The sequence below is a fragment of the Cavia porcellus genome, unplaced genomic scaffold, assembly GCF_034190915.1.
Source record: "Cavia porcellus strain 051 isolate PalLab524CR breed Dunkin Hartley unplaced genomic scaffold, mCavPor4.1 scaffold_7, whole genome shotgun sequence".
Classification (NCBI taxonomy): domain Eukaryota; kingdom Metazoa; phylum Chordata; class Mammalia; order Rodentia; family Caviidae; genus Cavia; species Cavia porcellus.
In genome coordinates, this window is record NW_026947490.1 from 19,162,990 (window position 1) to 19,181,376 (window position 18,387).

Below are 18,387 nucleotides of genomic sequence, written 5' to 3' on the forward strand. Positions count from 1 at the left end.
CAGGCAGAAGCGGTGACGAGGCACTTTTTGCAAGGAAGGGGAGGGGGAGCAAATAGACCCTGGCTCCAGGAGCCAGATCGGTTTAACTTGCTGGGAGTTTGGGGGGTCGCCAAGCTGGGACCTAGGCGTGTTTCTGGCCATCACCTCGCCCCTCTCCTACGCACACCCCAGTTCCATGGGTTTGGCAGGGCAACAGGGTCCATTAGCAAAGGCGAGGTGGCTGGGAGTGTGGGGAAGGCGCTTGAAGCAGGAAGGCCATGTGTGATGGGGTGGGCTTTTCAGCTGCCACAGCCCACTGAGCAGGTGGTCAGCACGTGGGGCTGGGGGAGGAGGATCCCGGCAACAGATGGTCCAGACAGGGCTGGGGCTTTCAGACAAGGAGCTCGAGGGGGCGCGCGGAGAGGGAGGGACGGGTTGACCATCTGCACCTGGCCACCCTCAAGCTCCTCGCCATCAGCGCAGAGAAAAGAGCTGGGGGAAGGGAAGGGTCGCTTTTATTCGGAGGGAAGGTTCAATCCCCACTCCCACCCTTCCAATACAGAGTTTGGACCAGAGAGAAGGGAGCTGGTGGAAGAGTAAAGGAGGCCCAGTAAAGGAGCTAAGGCCTCCACGGACCATCTCTCTTCCTTTTTCACCAAAGATCCTGAAGAGGCAGAGGTGAGTCAGGCTCCCTTGCAAGTCATCAGAAATCAGTTGTCAAAAATCAGTTGACACATTCTCTGGCTTACAGTTCCTGGATGCCCCCTTTGCAGTGGGAGGAGCTGTGAATTGGGATACTCTAGAGCTCAGGGTTCCCAAAATCCTGGGCCAAGGTGGGAGCTAGGCAAGATCAGGAAGCCTCAGGGGGTCTCCCAGGCAAGGACAAGAAGGATAGGGAATGGCCTGCTGTGGCCCTGGAATCCCTAGGTGGAGGCTGTCATGGGGTCTGCAGGGAGGGTCTATGGTCAGGAGGCTGCTGGCAAGGGTTGTGCCTGGCGACTGGCCCAGTATCGATGGTAGGTGTCTTGGAAGAGGTCCCGGCAGGCAATGTGGGCGTGGAGTCGGGCACAGGCCAGGAAGGCCCCTGCTAGCTTGCGGTGCAGGGCATAGGTCTCCTGAGGTGGTGGGCGCAGTCGGTGCTGCAGCAGCACTGGGATGAGGCCCTGTATGCGGCGGGCAGTGTCCCCCGCCCCAAAGTCATAGGGGCCAGGGGCAGCAAAGGGCTCCCCCAGGATCATCACTGCTTCCACATGGGCATCGGAGAATGCCTAGGGGTGGGGACAGCAGATGCACCCAGATGAACGTAGTGCCCTCCATTTGTCCCAGAAGAGACAAGCAGTCCTCAGCTTCCCACAGTCTCAAGTATAAACACAAGCTCCAGACTCCTCAAGAGTATAAGCAGCTTTCCAGAGCTCCTGGGAGAGAGCAGCTCCCTCTCACCCCCAACCTCCATCAGCCTTAGCTTCCTCTCAGCCTCCTCGACAAGCAGCTTCCTCTCCTGGGTCCCCAGTACCCATTAATAGCACCCCATCTAAAACAGGTAAGTGGTGTGTGTTCTCCTGAGTTTCCAGAATAGTCAGGCAGTCATATCCCCCACTCCTCCCCTAGCACAGGTAAGCATCCTCACAGCTGCGCACTCCCTGGGTATAGACCTAGCCTCTGCTCTCCCTAGTAAGAGACAGGCCCCATTCCCCTACTCCATCTCCAGTCCCCTATTCTCCCAGTGTCACCCAACCTTGGTTTCAAAGCCTGTGAGGAATTTGAGGTCCCGGGATTTCTGCAGGACACAGTCTTTGTCTCCATCAGCTGCAGCCTTCACCACCTGGAGAGATGGACATGGGATAGGGGACAGTGGCCAATGGCGGGGAGGTTGGTCCTAGAGGAAAGGAACCTCCTGAACCAACTCAGATCTACCTGTCCTTCTCTAGCTGGGTGCTTCCTCTTGTTTAGGAGCTTCTCACTTAGCCTCTGTGTGTCTCCCTCAAGACTGTCCTAGAGTAGAGGTGCCCTCAGGTAGATGTGGTCGGAGGTTCTGCCCACCTGGGTGGGAATGCAGAGCTTCTTGGAATTAATCACCGTGATATGCACAAAGGAAGATAAAAGAAGGATCCAAGCATAGCTGGACAAGGATGTGACCATGTCCTAGTCCCATGAACCTTCCTTTAGCAAATGAGTGTGCAGTGCTCAAGTCACATATTCCTTGTGAGCTAGCTTGGGCTCCTCCCAGCTGTGCTGCTGGCTGCTGAAGGGAAATCATGGCCTGGACTAGGCAAGCTGCTTTGCCCCTGGGCTGCTGCTTTCTCATTGGTGCAGTGGGGTTGGTGAAAGTTTTTTCCCCTGGTGATTATGAGGATAAGGAAGGTGACACCTGCGGAGTGCTCAGCACATGCATGCAGATAAGCATCATCGATATTGGTATTAGGAGCTATTCTTCTGAGTAAGAGCTGGATGTGCTGGTTCCCACTGCGCAGAAGAGAAATGGGCTGAGTGGGGACTGGAACCTGGGTCCAGCCCTTACCTGCTGTGTGGCCCTTTATGTGAGGGAGGGAGAGTACTGGATTAATCAGGCAGTTCTGTTGTGTCTCAGCTCCCCTGTCCATGCCTGTCTGGCCATCTGTCAGGCCTTGGTCCTTAGGGACTCATGTGACAGGGCTTTTTTAAACTGGAAAAGGCTAAGCCGGCTGTTTCAGCTACCCACAGAGGTCTCAGCTTTGTGTCTCAGGTGGGCTGTAGGGATGGCCTTTAAAGGAGTGTGAGGATGGAGGGTACCAGAGCTCCTCCTTCCTGTGCCCATCTCAGGGGTGGTCCCATGAGTTTTTAGCACAGAGCCCTGGGCCCTGTCTGGGACACAGCTCTCTCCCAATTCCCAGCCTGTCAGCTCCCGTGACTGTGCAGCAGGTGTCCCTCACGGCTGGCTGCTCTATTCCCTGCAGAGCCTCTCTGGGCTCATCACTTGCTATTCAGAGGGAGTTTTCTAATTCTGACAGTGTCCCTCCCCTGCTCAAATCCGTTCTGCAGTTCTTTATGGAATGGGGATAAAATGTCGCCCACAAAGCCAGCCTCTGCACCTCAGAGTGATCTGCTCCACCCGCACCCCTGTCCACCCAGTCTGAACATGAATTTTCTTTTGGTTCTATAGGGCCCTGCTACAGGCAGCATTGACATCCGCTGGAGCCTGTGGGAGATGCAACATCTCATGACTAACTCCATGCAAGGACCTGCATTGAACAGCACTGCCAGGGCTTCCCACACACATTAAAGTTTAAAAGCTCTGTGCTAATGGGACTGTCCCTTGTTGCCGCTTGACCTCTGCATGTGTTTATCTGGAATACCCTTCTGTCTTCATGACTGGTACTCCTCCTCCCTCGGGTCTCAACCCCATGTCTCTTCCTCCAGAAAGTCTGTCCTGACTTCCCAGGCTGGGTTAGCCCTCTGGACTCTCACAGCTGCTCTTCTCCATCCCCGTTGTGACACCTCCAGGTCCTCGACATCTGTCCTGACACTGGACAGTGCTCTCTATGAAAGTAGGGACCTAGGGCCAAGGGATTTAGCTCAGTGGTGTAAGTGCCTGCCTGGCAAGCACAAGGTTATGAGTTCAATCCGTGGTACCAAAAAAAAAAAAAAAAAAAAAAAAAGAAAGATAGCAGGGACCTAGATTGAGCCCAGGTCACTATTTATCCCCAGCACCATCCAAAATAGGGCTGGGCACAGAGATGGTGACCTGGATATGGTGGTGTGTACCTATAATCCCACCAGAGACTGAAGTGGGAAAACTGTAAGTTTAAATCCAGCCTGGGCAACTTAGCGAGACCCTGTCTCAAAAATAAAAATGGCTGGGGATGTAACTCAGTGTGAAGGATCTTAGTTCAATCTCCAATACCACAAAGCAAGATCACCAACAAAAAAAGCCCCAGGATGAGTATGCAGCCTGAGCAAATCAATGAGATGGTGTTCTCTGCGGTCTCTCAGACAAACTGACCCCAACAGGTGAGAGGTGGCAAAGTAGGAAGGAAATACTTCCTGAGACCTCGGCTTCCCGTGGGTGCACACTGTATACCAAGATCCTGGACACCATGGCTCTTGTGGACTCTGGACCCGGACTACCAGAGTGTGAGTCTGTGGTCTGCCAGGGTGTTGGCCAACTTAAGCGGCAGTTATTTTGTGTGTAAAATAGGACTAGAAGCCAAATGTGGTGGCACAGGCATATAATCCCAGCACTTGGGAGGCTTTGGCAGGAAGATCACTGTGAGTTTGAGGCCTGCCTGGGCTACATAGTGAATTCAAAGCTAGCCGTAGCCAGGAACTTAGCTCAGTGGCCCAAGTGCCTGGCTGGCAGGCACGAGGTCGTGAGCTTGATGCCCAGGACAAAAAAAATGGCTAGACTTAATTACATAGTAAGACCTTCTAGTGAGAAAAAAAAAAGAAAAAGAAAAAGAAAAGGGAGGGGGCCATGCAATAAGGGGTTCTGCTCTCACAAAGGTGCTATATGGTTTCCATCAGTTATTATACCTAACACCCTTAAAATGGTTTTTGACACTGCATTAAGTGCTTGGTATTTATAAACTGTGTTAATATAAGGTTATTTATTATCTCTTAATTCCAGATGTGTTATATTTCTTTTTACCCCTTTGCCTCATATATAGCTTGAGCCTCACCATTCAGAGGTGCCAGGGTCAGGGGGACTCACCTCAATGTAGTGGTCTGTGAACTCTGTCCCAAATTCTTGGCTTGCACCGAAGTCCAGCAGAGTCACCTATGAAGGAAGAATAGTGAGAACAATCCTAGGACACCTTGATGCCCCACTGTCTACTGGGGTAACCAAGACCCAGCTCTCCTTTTCACAGCCCTGCTACTGGATTCTGCTGGACTTGTCCAGCTGCTTTCCAGGGCGCTCCGACTCTAGTCTCCATGCATTTTCAGCCTTTCTTCATCTTTCTTTTTGAGACAGAGCCTTGGTAAGTTACTACATTGCCTAGGGTAGCCTAATACTTTTGATCCTCTTGCCTCAGACTCTTGAATAATTAGAAGTGTGTACACTGGCTGCTATTTGCTTTTGTAATAAATTTCAGCCCCCACTCCCTCCCCCAAAAAATCTGGAGAAGATGCCAGGTGTAGTGGCACACACCTGTAATCCCTGCGCTCTGGGAAGCTAAGGCAGGAGAAGCAGAAGTTCAAGCCAAGCCTGGGCAACTGTGTGAATCTCTGACTCAAAATAAAACATACAAGGGCTGGGGATATGGCTCAGTGGCACAAGGCATACCTGGCAAGCACAAGGTTGTGAGTTCAATCCATGATACAAGAAAGAAAAAAAAGGAAAGAAAGAAAGAAAAAGAAAAAAAATACAACAAAAAGGCTGGTGATGTAGTTCAGTGCAAAGGCCCTGGGTACAATCTCTAGTACTAAATAAATAAATAAATAAAATAATCACAGAACAGTAAGATACAAGAGAGGCTGGAGGTTTAACTCAATGGCACATGTGCCTGTCTGGCAAGCACAAGGTCACGGGTTTGATTACCAGTACCAAAAAAAAAAAAAAAAAAAGTACAAGAAATATAAAACATTACTAATCTGAATGGGACCTTACACATACCCCATCCTGACCCCTGCCCCTATCCCTGAGGTCCTTTCCAAGGTTACCAATTTCCTGAAACCATTACTAAATTATGTCTTCAAATTCCCATACATTTTTACAGTCTCTACACATGTGCACAATACGGTGACAGTTCATAACTTTGTTATGAACTGTTATAACATAAAGTTTATATAACTTTACATAAAGTTTACATAAAGTTTACATAACTTTACATAAAGTTAAAACTTTATGTAAAAGGTATTTACTACAGGTGTCCTGCAACCTGTACTTTTAGTCTAGTGAGGTCTTGTAGTTTATCTCATTGCTCTGGGTAGCTCTGGCTCATTCATTTATTTTCCACTACTGCGTGAGAATTTCATTGCATGAAAATATCACAGTGCATTTGTCTGCCTGACAGACACTGGTTGTCTCTGAGTTTTGTGCCCAATGAATTTCTTTAGTGCAGTGGAGTTTGAATGACCAACCCTACGTTACAGTAAGAATATGTATTCATGGTATCTGGGCAAATGCATGCATACATATAAATGTCATATAAGAGTGACCCAAAATAATAGGGACCCTTCTCATTTGTGACACACTGATAGGTTTTTTTTCTTCTGCTGCACTAAAGCAAAAACAAACAAACAAGCTCTGGAAGTCCTATAAATGGGTGTTAGACTCTACCTCCTAGAGTTTGAAAAACAGCCCCCTGGGGTATAAGATTAAGAGAGGACATAGGCAAATGTGTTTGTGGGTAGGTGTGGAAGGGACTGAGGCTGAAGACTCAGAGGCCACAGGATGCTTAGCAAAGGACAGACTTGATTCTGAGGATGCTGAGGAGCTGAGGAAGGGTCTAGCTATGTCATCCAGGCTGGCCTTGAATCCTCCTGTCTTAGCCTCCCAAATGCTGAGTTTACAGGTTTGTACCATCACACCCAGCTGCCAGACTTGTATTTGAAGAAGATCCTTTTGGGACAGAATGGGGACAGACCACTTTAGAGAACCATTTGGCAACCTCTGATGAAGGTGAACACAGGACCATACACAAGAAAAGTGCAAACTGTCATGTCCAGGGCTTTGTACACCTATGCCTTCAGCTTAGACACTGACCCTGCTCTCCCATAGCTGCCTGTTTGCCTCTTTCTGGTCTCAGAGTTAATGACACTCACTTCAGGAAGGCATATCCCTGATCCCCAGCAAGCCTAGACAGCTCAGGATGGGCCTTCAGCCTCATCCTCCCTGTCCCAGCCTGACCACTGGGGCCTGTTTCCCTATCTTGGTACTAAGTACTCTAGGTCATCACTGCACTGGAAGCAGAGCACACCAAGGCTCAGGGGAAGGCATAGCACAAAAGATAAAGAGCTGGGGTTCCTGAGCTGCTGCAAGGAAAAGTGTGGATAATGAACTACAATTGTGTTGAGCTACTGAAATATCTGGGAACATCCATTCCAGCACCAGTGCATCCTGACTCACGGCAGAAGTAACCAACCTGGTGGCTGGAGACATCGTACAGGAAGTTGGCCCAGTTGGGGTCTGTCTGCATGAATCTGAACTCAAACAGCTCCCGCAGACACAGCCTCAGGAGCTGGAAGCAAATCTGTGGTGGGGAGAGGTGAGATGTCTCGGTGATGTGGCCCTGTAGGGCGCCCCCCAACATCACCACACCACCTTCCCATGAAGCAACCTACCTGGTTCCGGACATCCTGGCTCAGGCCCTGGCACTGGTCCAGAGGGACTCCACCAGCCAGCTCCATGCCTAGCACTCGTGTGGTGCACAGTTCTTTAATCACAGCTGGAACCCGAAAGAAGGGGTCATCTGCTAACAGCTGCCTGGAGCAGAAGAGAGGGAATGGGACTTCATGCACTGGGCACCCCCAGGCGGTCTCTGAGAAATCTTTCAGGTCCTCCCCCTCTGTGTTTCTCCTTCCCTCATATCCTTCTCTGGCCTGTCTGCCTAGGGTGATCGCTAACGACTGGCTGAGCTAACATCTAACAAGTGTCCCTGTATGGCCTATTCTATGCTTGTCTTTAACTGGGTGTTACCTGGAACTCACCACTGCTCCAGGATGAGCTCAATGTATTTAATTTATGTATCATTTTTTAAAATCAGTTTATTAATTAAATTACCATGCGTCTGAGGCTTATCTATGCTTCACAGTGAATTTGGTCGGGGTTTTTTTTTTTTGGTACCGGGGATCGAACTCATGACCTCACACTTGCCAGGCGAGTGCTTATACCACTGAGCTAAACCCCCGGCCACTTACATAGTGAATTTAAGGTCAGCCTGGACTACACAGCAAGACCCTGTCTCAAGAAAAAAAATAAATTTATTAGCTGGGTATGGTGGTACACAGCCATAATCTCAGCACCTGGGAAGCTGAGGCAGGAGGATCACTGTGAGTTCAAGGTCAGCCTGAACTGCATAGTGAGACCTTGTCTCAAAACAAAAAGAAACAAAAAAAGTTTATAAGTTAAACTTTACCATAGGTATGCATAGGAAAAAGTTACCCTATATGCGGTTTAATATTCTGCAGGGTTTACACCATCCACTGGGGCTTTGGAGCATGTCCTCCTGGATAGTTTGAGATGCTGTCCTCTGAATATTGGTAAATGAAAGGAAAGAATCCTTGTCTGTTTTTATGCTGGGGAACAGATCAATGCTGAGCAAGCCTTGGCCTGGACCACCAGAGCCCATCTCTAACAGAAAGACCAATTATAAAGTGATGTAAGTGTTAGAGGAAGATTTGGGTCACAGGTGGTAGCACAGGCCTGTCATCCCAGAACTCATCCCAGAAGCTGAGGCAGGAGGAACACTGTGAGGACAGCCTGGATGACAGAGACCCTGTCTCACAAAGAAGACAAATACCCATAAAGAGTAAGATTTGGGAGCAAAGAATACAACTGAGGGTTTTTACTGGGGACTTGAGGAATGCTACAGAGGGGGACCGGACAGGAAGGCCAGGGACAGGGAAATGAGGTGGGTTCTTATTCTTTTTTTTTTTTTTTTTTGGTCTTTTTCTTTTTCTTTTTTAGAAGTACCAGGGATCGAACTCACGACTGCCTGCTTGCAAGGCAGGCACTTATGCCGCTGAGCTAAATCCCCAGCTCCTTGGGTTCTTATTCTTATGGGCTCTGGAGAACCTTGTTGGGAAGGGGTACACCCAGACCCAAATGAAGGAGCACTGGCCCCTCATCCTGCTTTGTCCCCTTTTCCTTGAGGTTCTGCTTTGAGGCTGGGTGTTTCTGTCCTTGGTTATAAGATCTCATTTCATCATCAGTCTCCATTTACACACACGTATACACACCCTGTAAGGACAATCTCGAGGCTGCTGCACGGAACCAGGCTGCCATGCCTGGGGAAGGCTGACTGAGATGGGACACCAAGCTATGGCTCTGGGACACATGCTCCAAAGCACTGACTTCCACTGAGCCCAACACATTCCAGACCTTCAACACATGCTGAGTCACTGTGGAGGATCCTGCTGAGGTGTCACGCATTGTTTTGTGTCACGTACTTCCAAGATATAACCACACTGTTCCACATAGTCACTGCTATAAAACATTCTGCCAATGAGTATACCATGATTTATTTATGCGCCCTGCTAGATGAATGTGATAGATGTGGGTTGTTTCTACTTTGGGGGCTCTTGAAGACAATGCTGCTCTAAGCATTCTGGAAACGTCTGGTTGTATACATTGGCACGAGTGCTTATACAGTATTTAGCAAGTGGGTTGTGAGGAATGTGAATATAAGGCCCTATTTGGTGAGGCCAAACTGCTGTCCGGAATGCTTCTATCTATCACTTTCTCCTCTTGTCCACCCTAGGTAAGGCACTGCCTGCCCTCTCTAATCGCCGGTGCTGCCAGACTGCTCCATTTGGCAGTCCAGTAGGTGTACCTGTACCTCACGGTGTAAATAAGCGCTTAGTCAGACCACAGTGAACATGTGCCCATCCAGAAGAGGAGAAAACTGACACCGAGAGAGCAGTGATGTGTCCATGCTCACAGGGGACACAGGGGACAAGTGAGGGCTCCCTGGGAAGTCTGCTCACCTGAAGCTCTGGGCACAGGCTGCCTCTCGGAGGTAGTTGCATTCCCAAGCCAGCTCCTGCTGCAAGGCCTGCAGGCTCTGCTCAGCAAACAGGCCTAGCCGGGGATTGGGATGGCATCAGCGGGGAGGGGCCGCTGGAGCCCTGGGGGTCCCACTCAGTCTTTTTCGCAGTTGTGTCTCCCTCTTTCTGTCTCTCTTGCTGTCCCTCACTGCTCTGCTCTGGAACTCTTATTGGCATCACTGTCTGCAACGTCCCTCTGTTCTCTCACAGCTATGGTCCATCTACCATCTCTCTCTTGGGTCATCTCTTTGCTGTGCACACATGCCAGCTCCTCCACTGCCACACGATGTTACCTGCTTGGCATCCTGTGCCCCAGGTGTCCCTCTGCTACTTTCTAGCCTGTCTTCCCCCTCCCTTCCTCTCTCAACACCACATACACATACCCCTTTCTGTCTGCCACAGACACACTCTGCCCTGTGCCTTCCCGTGGTTGGGGTGCCTCACCTTCCGGCAGGGCTGTACTCATCTTGAGGACAGCCAACAGGTTCTGTACATCGCTGTGGATGCTCTGGGCAACGCCTGGGTACTGTGGGGTGGGTACAGAAGTCATTCCTCTGGGAGAGCAGGATACCCACCCCACCCCATCCCTGCCCTGCTTGGCCTCCATTCTCACCTGGATCTTCACAGCCACCTCTGTCCCATCCTTTAGCACACCTTGGTGCACCTGCCCAATTGAGGCAGCAGCAAAGGGGACCTCCTCCAGGGAGGGCAGCTTGGCTTTCCAGTCTTTGCCCAGCTCTTCTTCAAGAACTTTCTGTGAGGAGTGGTCATGACAGTCACCATCATGGTTATGGGTACCTGAGCATTTTTTGACAAGGTAATAACCATGGGCTGTGTTCCTGGCTGCTATCCCATTACCATAGAAACTGAGCCTCAGAGAGAAGTTCCTTCCTGTCAGATACTGGAGGCTGGAAGGCCTAGGCCAGCTTCTCTCTCCTGAATCTGTACTTTCTACTCTACTTGGGCAGCTGTGGGAACTGCTATTTAGTTAAGATGGATAAATCTTTGCTTTACTTATATATTATATTATTAACTCAAAATTAACACACTCAAGAATTGCTTCCCATGGGCTCATCCTGTTCGAAGTGGTGCAGAGCAAGACAAGGACCATGTGGGGTCACATGGCAAGTAAGCAGAACAGGCATTGGGAGGGAGGTGGCAGCTGCAATCTGCAGTCCATGCCTCCACCCAGTTATCAGGAAAACAGCTTGTGTCTTGGGCACTTACTCAAGGCCAGGTGCTGTGCCAGCCTATTTATAGATATGATCTCCTTTAATCAAAAACAAAACAGTAATAATCCTTGCTAAAACTTGCATGTCATTTGTGATGTGATAGGGACAGTTTTAAGTACTCCATGGAATGTAAACTAAGGCGCTCTAATATATAAACTGTGTACTAGTTGATGTAACTCTGTGACAGAGGTGTGGCTGCCACTATCTCCACTTCCCAGAACAGGTAACAAAGGCATAGAGACCTTAGGCCTGTGACTGACAGAGAGGGCTCAAACAATAACCACTGTGCTATGCTGTCTCAACAGAGCGAAATCTGTGCCCAGGACAGAATAAAACACTCTGCCTCTTGCTGTCATTTAATCACAGTGATGCTATGGATGAGGTGTGTACTTTGGTGATCCCCATGTTATAGATGGAGAAACTGACTCTCAGAGTCAGAAGGTGTGTGTGTGTGTAATGAGTCTCCTTGCCTGTCTCCCGCCAGGCCCTTACCAGCATCTGCCAGCGGGGCATGAAGTCGGCGCTTTGGCGGACCCGCTCAAAGATGCGTTGCAGCTGGGGGCTGATGAGGCTGTTGTCTTAGGAGACAGTGGGAAGAGGCCCGGTGAGGGAGGTGTGACGAAGGGCTCTGTGTTGAGTCCCCTAAATCAAGGCTTGTAGGGAGGGGGTGGGGTGGGAAAGAGATCAGGTTCAGGAGTCGGGGCTCACGCTGTACCCTGGATGCTGAGCATTTGGCCAACCTTGAGGGCGGCCCCCCGGACTGTACACAAGGTCTGCACGATCCTCTCAGCGTTGGCCTCAGATAAGAAAGGGCTGGAGCCCAGCTGGGAGCCACTTTCTGGGAAGGAGAGAATAAGCCTGATGTTACCACCACAAAAACAGAACAGAACAGAACAGAACAGAACAGAACACCAAGGAAGCTGCCACAATGGCTAAAGTGGAAAAGACAACACCAACAGGTGGCAATGAAGGGCAGCAATCTGGACTCAGACCTGTGCTGCCATGAGCACTGTGGGAAGAGAGAGGGAACTTTCTAGTAAAGCATGTGCCTGTAGTCAGTGCCATTCCCCTCCCAGGTAGAGAAATGTATAAAGTGGCCACCAACAGATAGTATAGAGCGTCCACAGCAGCATTACTGATGCCAGCCCCAAACTAGAAACAAGGAAATGACAATCCAAACAATGACTAAAAATTGTGAAATAGCTTGGTAGGGTGGCACATGCCTGTAATCTCAGCACTTGAGAGGATGAGGCAGGAGGATTACCCAGAGTTTGAGAACAGCCTGGACTACAGATTGCAAGGTTAACTTGAACTACACAGTGAGACCCTGTGTCTCAAGGGAGAAAATTTTTTTTAAAAATTGTGCCACAGTTACAGGATGATTTCTGCAGTATTGAATAAGCAGTCTACTATTACAAATAGTAACAGATGTCTCACAAATATAATGCTGAATAAAAGGCAGGTACAAAGAATACACTATCCAATCACTATGTAGTTCAGGCTGGCCTTTGTAACCAAGGCTGGCCCTAAACTGAGCATTTGGCCAAAGCTGGCCCTCCTGCCTCAGCTTCCTGAATGCTGAGACTACAGGCATGCACCACCATGCCCAGCATAGACAACATCTTTCTATGTAGCTCTGGCTTGTCTTGAACCCACTAGGTAGCCCAGGTTGGCCTCAAAATTGCAGTGATCCTCTTGCCTCAGCCTCCCAAACGAATTATATTTATATAAGAAAACACAAACAAACTACTCATGAGTGTCAGAAGCCAAAACAAGGTCATTCTTGGTGCAGGGAATGACTTGGAGGGCGCAAGAGAAGAGTTTCTAGAGAGTCAGGGCAATAAGTCTCCAAATAGGGTCCTCAGGGTCCCTGAGACCTTTTGGGGTTTTCTGTGAGATCAAAGTACTTTCATCATAATATTAAGATATTATTTGCCTCTTTGTTACTATGTTCCCAAAAATATTCAGTGAGTTTTCCAGAGTTTCCAAGTCAGATGAGGACATCATCAGTTTGAGGGCGGATAGAATGTGCATATGTGCATTTATGCTATGTTTTATAATTTTCAGTTTATAGAGGTGATAGAGATGTCAATTACAGTAATCTAATTATTACACACTGTATCCATGTATGAAATGTCACATGGGGCCGTAGCTGTAATTCATGGTTGAGTGCATGCTTAGCATTCACAAGGCTCTAGGTTCAATCCCAGGACCAAAAAAAAAGGAAGAAAGGAAAGAAGGCTGGACAAGAAGGAAAGAAAGTAAGAAAGTAAGAAAAGGTAGGTAGGTTATACTGTAACCCATAAATATCACATTCAGTATGTGTCAAAAACAACACATGGGGGCTGGGGATATAGCTCAGTGGCATAAGTGCCTGCCTGGCAAGTGCAAGGTCAGGAGTTCGATCCCTGGTACAAAAAAAAAGTATAAAAATAACACATAGGTGGTACATGCCTGTAATCCCAGCACTTGGGAGGCTGAAGCAGGAGGATAAAATGAGTTCAAGGCCAACCTGGGCTACAAAATGAGTTCAAGGCCATCCTGAACTGCATAATGAAACCCTGCCTCAAAAAGAAAAAAAAAAAAAGCTTGGCACAGTGGTGTATGCTTAAAACTGAAGCACTCACAGAGATCAAAGCAGGAACATCACTGTTAGTTCAACGGCAGCCTGGGCTATATAACAAGACCCTGTCTCAAATTAACTAAGTCAATAACAATTTTTTTTTTAAGATTTAAAAATTCCTGGGGGTATAGATTAGTGCAAATGGCTTGGGTTTGACTACCATTACCAGAAAAAGGGAAAAAAACAAAAATCCCACGAAGAGTTTATTGAGTGCTCACCCAGTGCTGGCAGACTTCTAAGTGCCTTTGTGGATTCTCTGACTGAATCCCAAGCATCACCCAAGAATGAACTCCCCACACCTTCCTGTTCAAGGCAAGAACTAAGAGACCCAGGTTCATGCTTTGTCAGGGATGGTACAAGACGGAGTGGCACAGAGGAGTTTAGACTCAGCTTGGCCTTAAGAAACCTCTACTCTGTGTACTGAAAGAAAGCCAAACGGAAAACTGCAATCATAACATCAGGAACACCCTTCACCTGGATTCAGCAACATCTTGCCTCATCTGCTTATCTCCATGTGTGCACCTGTGTGTGAGCACCTACATACTAAATACTGTTTTGCTGAAGTTATACAGTTTCTAAGAATGATGAGGATATTCTAAACACTGTATTATAGTCACACATAAGCGTATTAACATTCATTACCATTATATTCAGATTTTCCCAATTGTTCCCCAAAAATGTTTGTTTTTTTTTTTTTTTTGAGAAGGGATTTTGCTACATAGTCTAGCACAGAGCTCACTATGTAGCTCACACTGGCCTCAAATTCATGATAAGCCTCCTCCCGCAGCCTCCCAGAGTGCTGGGATTACAACTGTGCACCATTCCACCTGGCTCCAAAATGCCTTTCATAGTTATTTTTTTCAAACATCCATTCATGGTTCACATATGCCATCAGTCAATTAAGTCTCATTTTTTTTTTTTTTTGAGGTTTTTTTCCTTTTTATCGGTACCAGGGATCGAACTCACGACTGCCTGCTTGCAAGGCAGGCACTTATGCCGCTGAGCTAAATCCCCAGCCCCCAAGGTCTCATTTTAATCTTTTTTTTTGTCTTTTTCCTTTTTATCGGTACCAGGGATTGAACTCACAACTGCCTACTTTCAAGGCAGGCGCTTATGCCGCTGAGCTAAACCCCCAGTCCCTCTCATTTTAATCTTGACTGTCAGCCCTCACTTTTGTTTGAAAACTCTGACTAGTTGAGGAACCTCACCTATAAATTCTTGACATAGGATTCCATTTCCGGTGTATGCACTTCCCATAGGCACTATTTTCCTCCCTTGCTCAGAGTTCAAAACTCCCAGGGGCTTATATTTTGCTCAGATAATAGATCCTATTATCACAGCCCCGACAGCTGCTTAGTCCTGGTTCTATGCACTTTGCAAAAGCCCAAAGAGGTGAATACATTATCACCCCTGTCTTCCAATAAAGAAATGGGGGCTCAGAGAGATGATACCGCTTAGCCCAGGTAAAGCCAGGATCTGAACCCAGGAGATGAAATTCACTCACCTGACTGTAGGTGTCCTCCTGGCAGGGATTTCTTGGCTACTTCAACCAGTGCTCCCAGCCCCAAGCCAACAGCCAGTCCTGGGAAGTGAGAGAGGACAGAGTGCCTGCTTACCTGGAGTCTTCTCCTCACATCTTATTTCTTTCCTCATCTTCTCTCTCTCTGGTACTGGAGTGCTCTACCACTGAGCTACATCCCAGTCCTTTTTATTTTGATACAGGGTCTTTCCATGAGTTGTCCAACTTGCAATTCCCCTGCCTCAGCCTACTGAGTAACTGGGATTGCAGACATAGACCTCCATTCCTGTCTTCTCAGTCTCTCAAGTTTACCTATCTCTTTTCTCAACTCTCTGCGTCTCTGTCTCTCATTCAGGATTTTATTCTTTTCCAGCTTAGGTTTCCCTTCAAAGTGAAGCTGCATTTCACTTCATCCCTCTTCCACATCTCTGCCCCTCTCCCAGCAGTTCAAAGTCCTCTAATGTGCTTTTGTAGATGCCAGGCCCCATTCCTGAGATTCTGACTGAACTGGTTTGAAATGATACCTGGGAATTTGCAGTAAGCACTCCAGCTGATTCTAGTGTATAATCAAAGGTTAAGAAAGCTCTGAAGTCAGGTGTGGTAGTGCATGCCTGTATCCCAGCACTCTCAGGACAAGAGGATTTCAAATTTGAGCTCAGCTTGGGCAACTTACCTATTTAGCAAGACCTTGTCTCAAAATTAAGAAAAATAAAATAAAGGGCTGGGGATGCAGCTCGGTGTGAAGGCCGAGGATCCATCCCTAGTACCACACATACAAAAAGCCTCCAAATCATTGTCCTTCTGGGGATTCCTATTTTGTTGTCCATAGCTCCTTTCCTCTATGTTTATGCCTCTTTTTCTAATTATTTCAGGTTAGTTTGAACAATCCCAATACATGACCCAGACTCAAGTCACCTCATTTCTCTTAGCCTCCATTTCCTCACCTCTAGAATGGGAAAAAAAAAAAAAAAAAAAAGGCAGTCACCAGTTTAGTACAGAGAGATCACTGTGTAGGGGCCCGGGCACATAACAGTTTCACAATAAACGTTAACATCATTTACATTTCTCTTGGCTTTGCAGGCCTTAGCTTTTGTTCTTCTTTTCCTGGCTCTCCCTCATCTCTCTAGCTCTCATTCATCTTTTTCTTGCTTCATCCTGTAAATGTTGCCTCCTCTAATCTAGGTAACATTCTGATCCTTCAAAGTCACACCTACCCCCAAAGCTGGCCAGCCGACTGATCCGGGAGGCAGGTACCCTGCGTTCTCGAGAGCGGTCACTCAGCTGGGAAACAGGAGAAGCTCTGAGGGTGGGAAGGTGAGGACTACGCCCTGAATCCGACCAAACCACTGCCCACTCCCTACCCGAGATGAGGAGGCCAGTAGCCCTACTAGGGTATTGCTGGGTGAGTGATCTACCTGGGGCCGGGGTGACTTCCTGACACGGGCCTCCCGTGCCTTCCGAATGTCCTCCTCACCCAGGCCTCTCCCAAGTCCATCCTGGTGAATCTTTCGGGATCCAAAACCCCCACAGGGGCCCTGCAAAAGATCTGGACTGTAGTAAGACGTGAGGATGTGGCGTCTCCCTCAGCCATTTATTCTCTGAAGCCTCCAGTAGCCTTTTCTCCTTGAGGACCACCTCCGACCTCTTACCCACCAATGGGGCCTACGCCCCAGAGCCCCACGAAGCAGACCAACATTCCAGCCCAGTTGTCCACAGGTCTCCCGCAGTAGGCTCCCTAGCTCCAGCCACATTGCCTAAGGAAGAACAGGAGGAATCTTTAGGGTAAAAGTTGCAGGGCTGGCTCCCTGCTGTATCCCGCTTCTCTGGAAGGCCTCTAAATTGCCCTGCGTCTGATCTTTTTAAGATTCTTATCTACTACTGACCTTCTTCCCTGCCAAATCCCCACGGCTCCTCCAGGTGACACCCCTCGTTCGTAGAAACCCGCAGTTCTACGTGAGCGCCTCTCAAACCCACACCCCTAGCCCTTCGCCGTTGCTAGGGTTCTCCCTCGTTGCTAGACACCCACAGATCCTCCAGTGCTACCTCTCTACTTCTCGGAGCTATTCCTATGTTGCTAGGCACCGCCTTACCCAGCACGACTAGGCACCCAAAGTCTACCCGCACTCCTCACCCGTTGCTAAGCACCTACAGCTCCAGGACTCCCTAGCCGCGGGTCTCAAGGGCCTCGGGTGCTGCCGGGAAACTGTACACCCGCCCCCTCCGGTCAGTTAGCCAATGGCGGAGCAGCGGCCCTCAGATTGGCAAGGAGCGCGCCCGGCTGTGCGCGGTGGGTGGGGCAGAGATGGGACCCAGATTCCGAGCGTGGTGTCTAGGTGAGCTTCGGGTCCCGCCAGGATTGCTGGGGGAGCACGGGAGCGCGCACGTACCGCCTGGCCCCTTCCACTTGACTCTGAGGCCCGCGCCTGCGGCAGACCTTCTGTTCTTTATTCCGTCTTTCTTGTGCACGTTACTGTCCTGCACAAACGCCACACTTTTCTGCATGAACATTTTGCCAGGCTGCCTTCTTCTTTTCACTCTTGTGTATGGTAGGCTCAACATCTCTCCTTTGAACACATTCTGCTGAGCAAACATTTCCCTTGCACATAGTTTCTTCGCTTTGCACAAACACCCACTCCCTGTCACCCAACCTCCTTCCTTGCGCCTTTAAATCCCCTGCCTTGCTTGCTGTCTGCCGCTCACACCCTCAACTCTCCCCGTGCTAAACCCCTTACTTGCACACTAAGCCTCTGTTCCCTCACACACTCTGCTCCCTCTGCTCCCTGCCCACCTGCAAGATGGCTCAAGTGGGAGCCCTCTGTTTCCTGCAGGCCTGACATTTCCGAGAACACACTCAGCCAAGATTCCCACTGCTGAGTCAGGAACGTTGACATCCCAGGAAATCAGCTTCCAGCCATCTGTGCGCGTGCACGTTGGGGCGACTCACCCTTCTCTTCTGGAACAGAAACAGCTGGCTGGGAGAAACACAGATGTATCCCCAACAGCCACCTGCTTCCCCTGTCAACTCATTTCTGTTGGGAATGAGGGCTTCCTGTTTCTGTGCCTGTACTGTGTAATCTCAGAAGAGCCCTCCTCCCTTTCCAGATTTCAGCTTCCTAATCGGCGGGGAGTTACCAGGTGAGCCCCTGTCTCTGACTTCTTACTGGTCTGAGATGACTCATTCTAGAGCCTTAGGCCCGACCCAGTGTCCTTCCTCTGGGTGACTCAATTTCAAAACTGAATGCACTCTCTTCCCCCTCCAAAGGTGAGGGTCTGACTCAGAAGCTAAAGGCAGTTCACTACTCGGGCAAACTACAAAACACACCTTTGACAAGGAACTCTACCAGACTGTT

The 18,387-nt window shown here is 48.9% G+C and overlaps 1 protein-coding gene across 6 annotated transcripts; it reads right to left on the bottom strand.

The window, feature by feature from the left end:
- Window positions 1-472: 472 nt before the first annotated feature.
- On the bottom strand, window positions 473-17,961 carry Coq8b (coenzyme Q8B). 6 transcript variants are annotated; one of them, XM_013159351.2, is made up of 16 exons: window positions 17,826-17,961; window positions 17,425-17,614; window positions 16,687-16,791; window positions 16,453-16,572; window positions 16,252-16,318; window positions 15,023-15,100; window positions 11,611-11,733; window positions 11,388-11,473; window positions 10,277-10,417; window positions 10,108-10,189; window positions 9,604-9,697; window positions 7,240-7,381; window positions 7,041-7,148; window positions 4,667-4,732; window positions 1,715-1,801; window positions 473-1,247 (listed from the first exon to the last, which is right to left on the bottom strand). In XM_013159351.2, exons 3-16 carry the CDS (start codon window positions 16,786-16,788, stop codon window positions 945-947), a joined length of 1,599 nt encoding a protein of 532 aa, XP_013014805.1. In that variant the 5' UTR covers window positions 16,789-16,791; window positions 17,425-17,614; window positions 17,826-17,961; the 3' UTR covers window positions 473-944. The 6 variants fall into 6 exon arrangements, with proteins under 6 accessions (XP_013014805.1, XP_003462055.1, XP_013014816.1 ...); XM_003462007.4 differs by lacking the exons at window positions 17,425-17,614; window positions 17,826-17,961 and adding an exon at window positions 17,169-17,309; XM_013159362.3 differs by lacking the exons at window positions 17,425-17,614; window positions 17,826-17,961 and adding an exon at window positions 17,187-17,205.
- Between the last annotated feature and the right edge of the window lie 426 nt (window positions 17,962-18,387).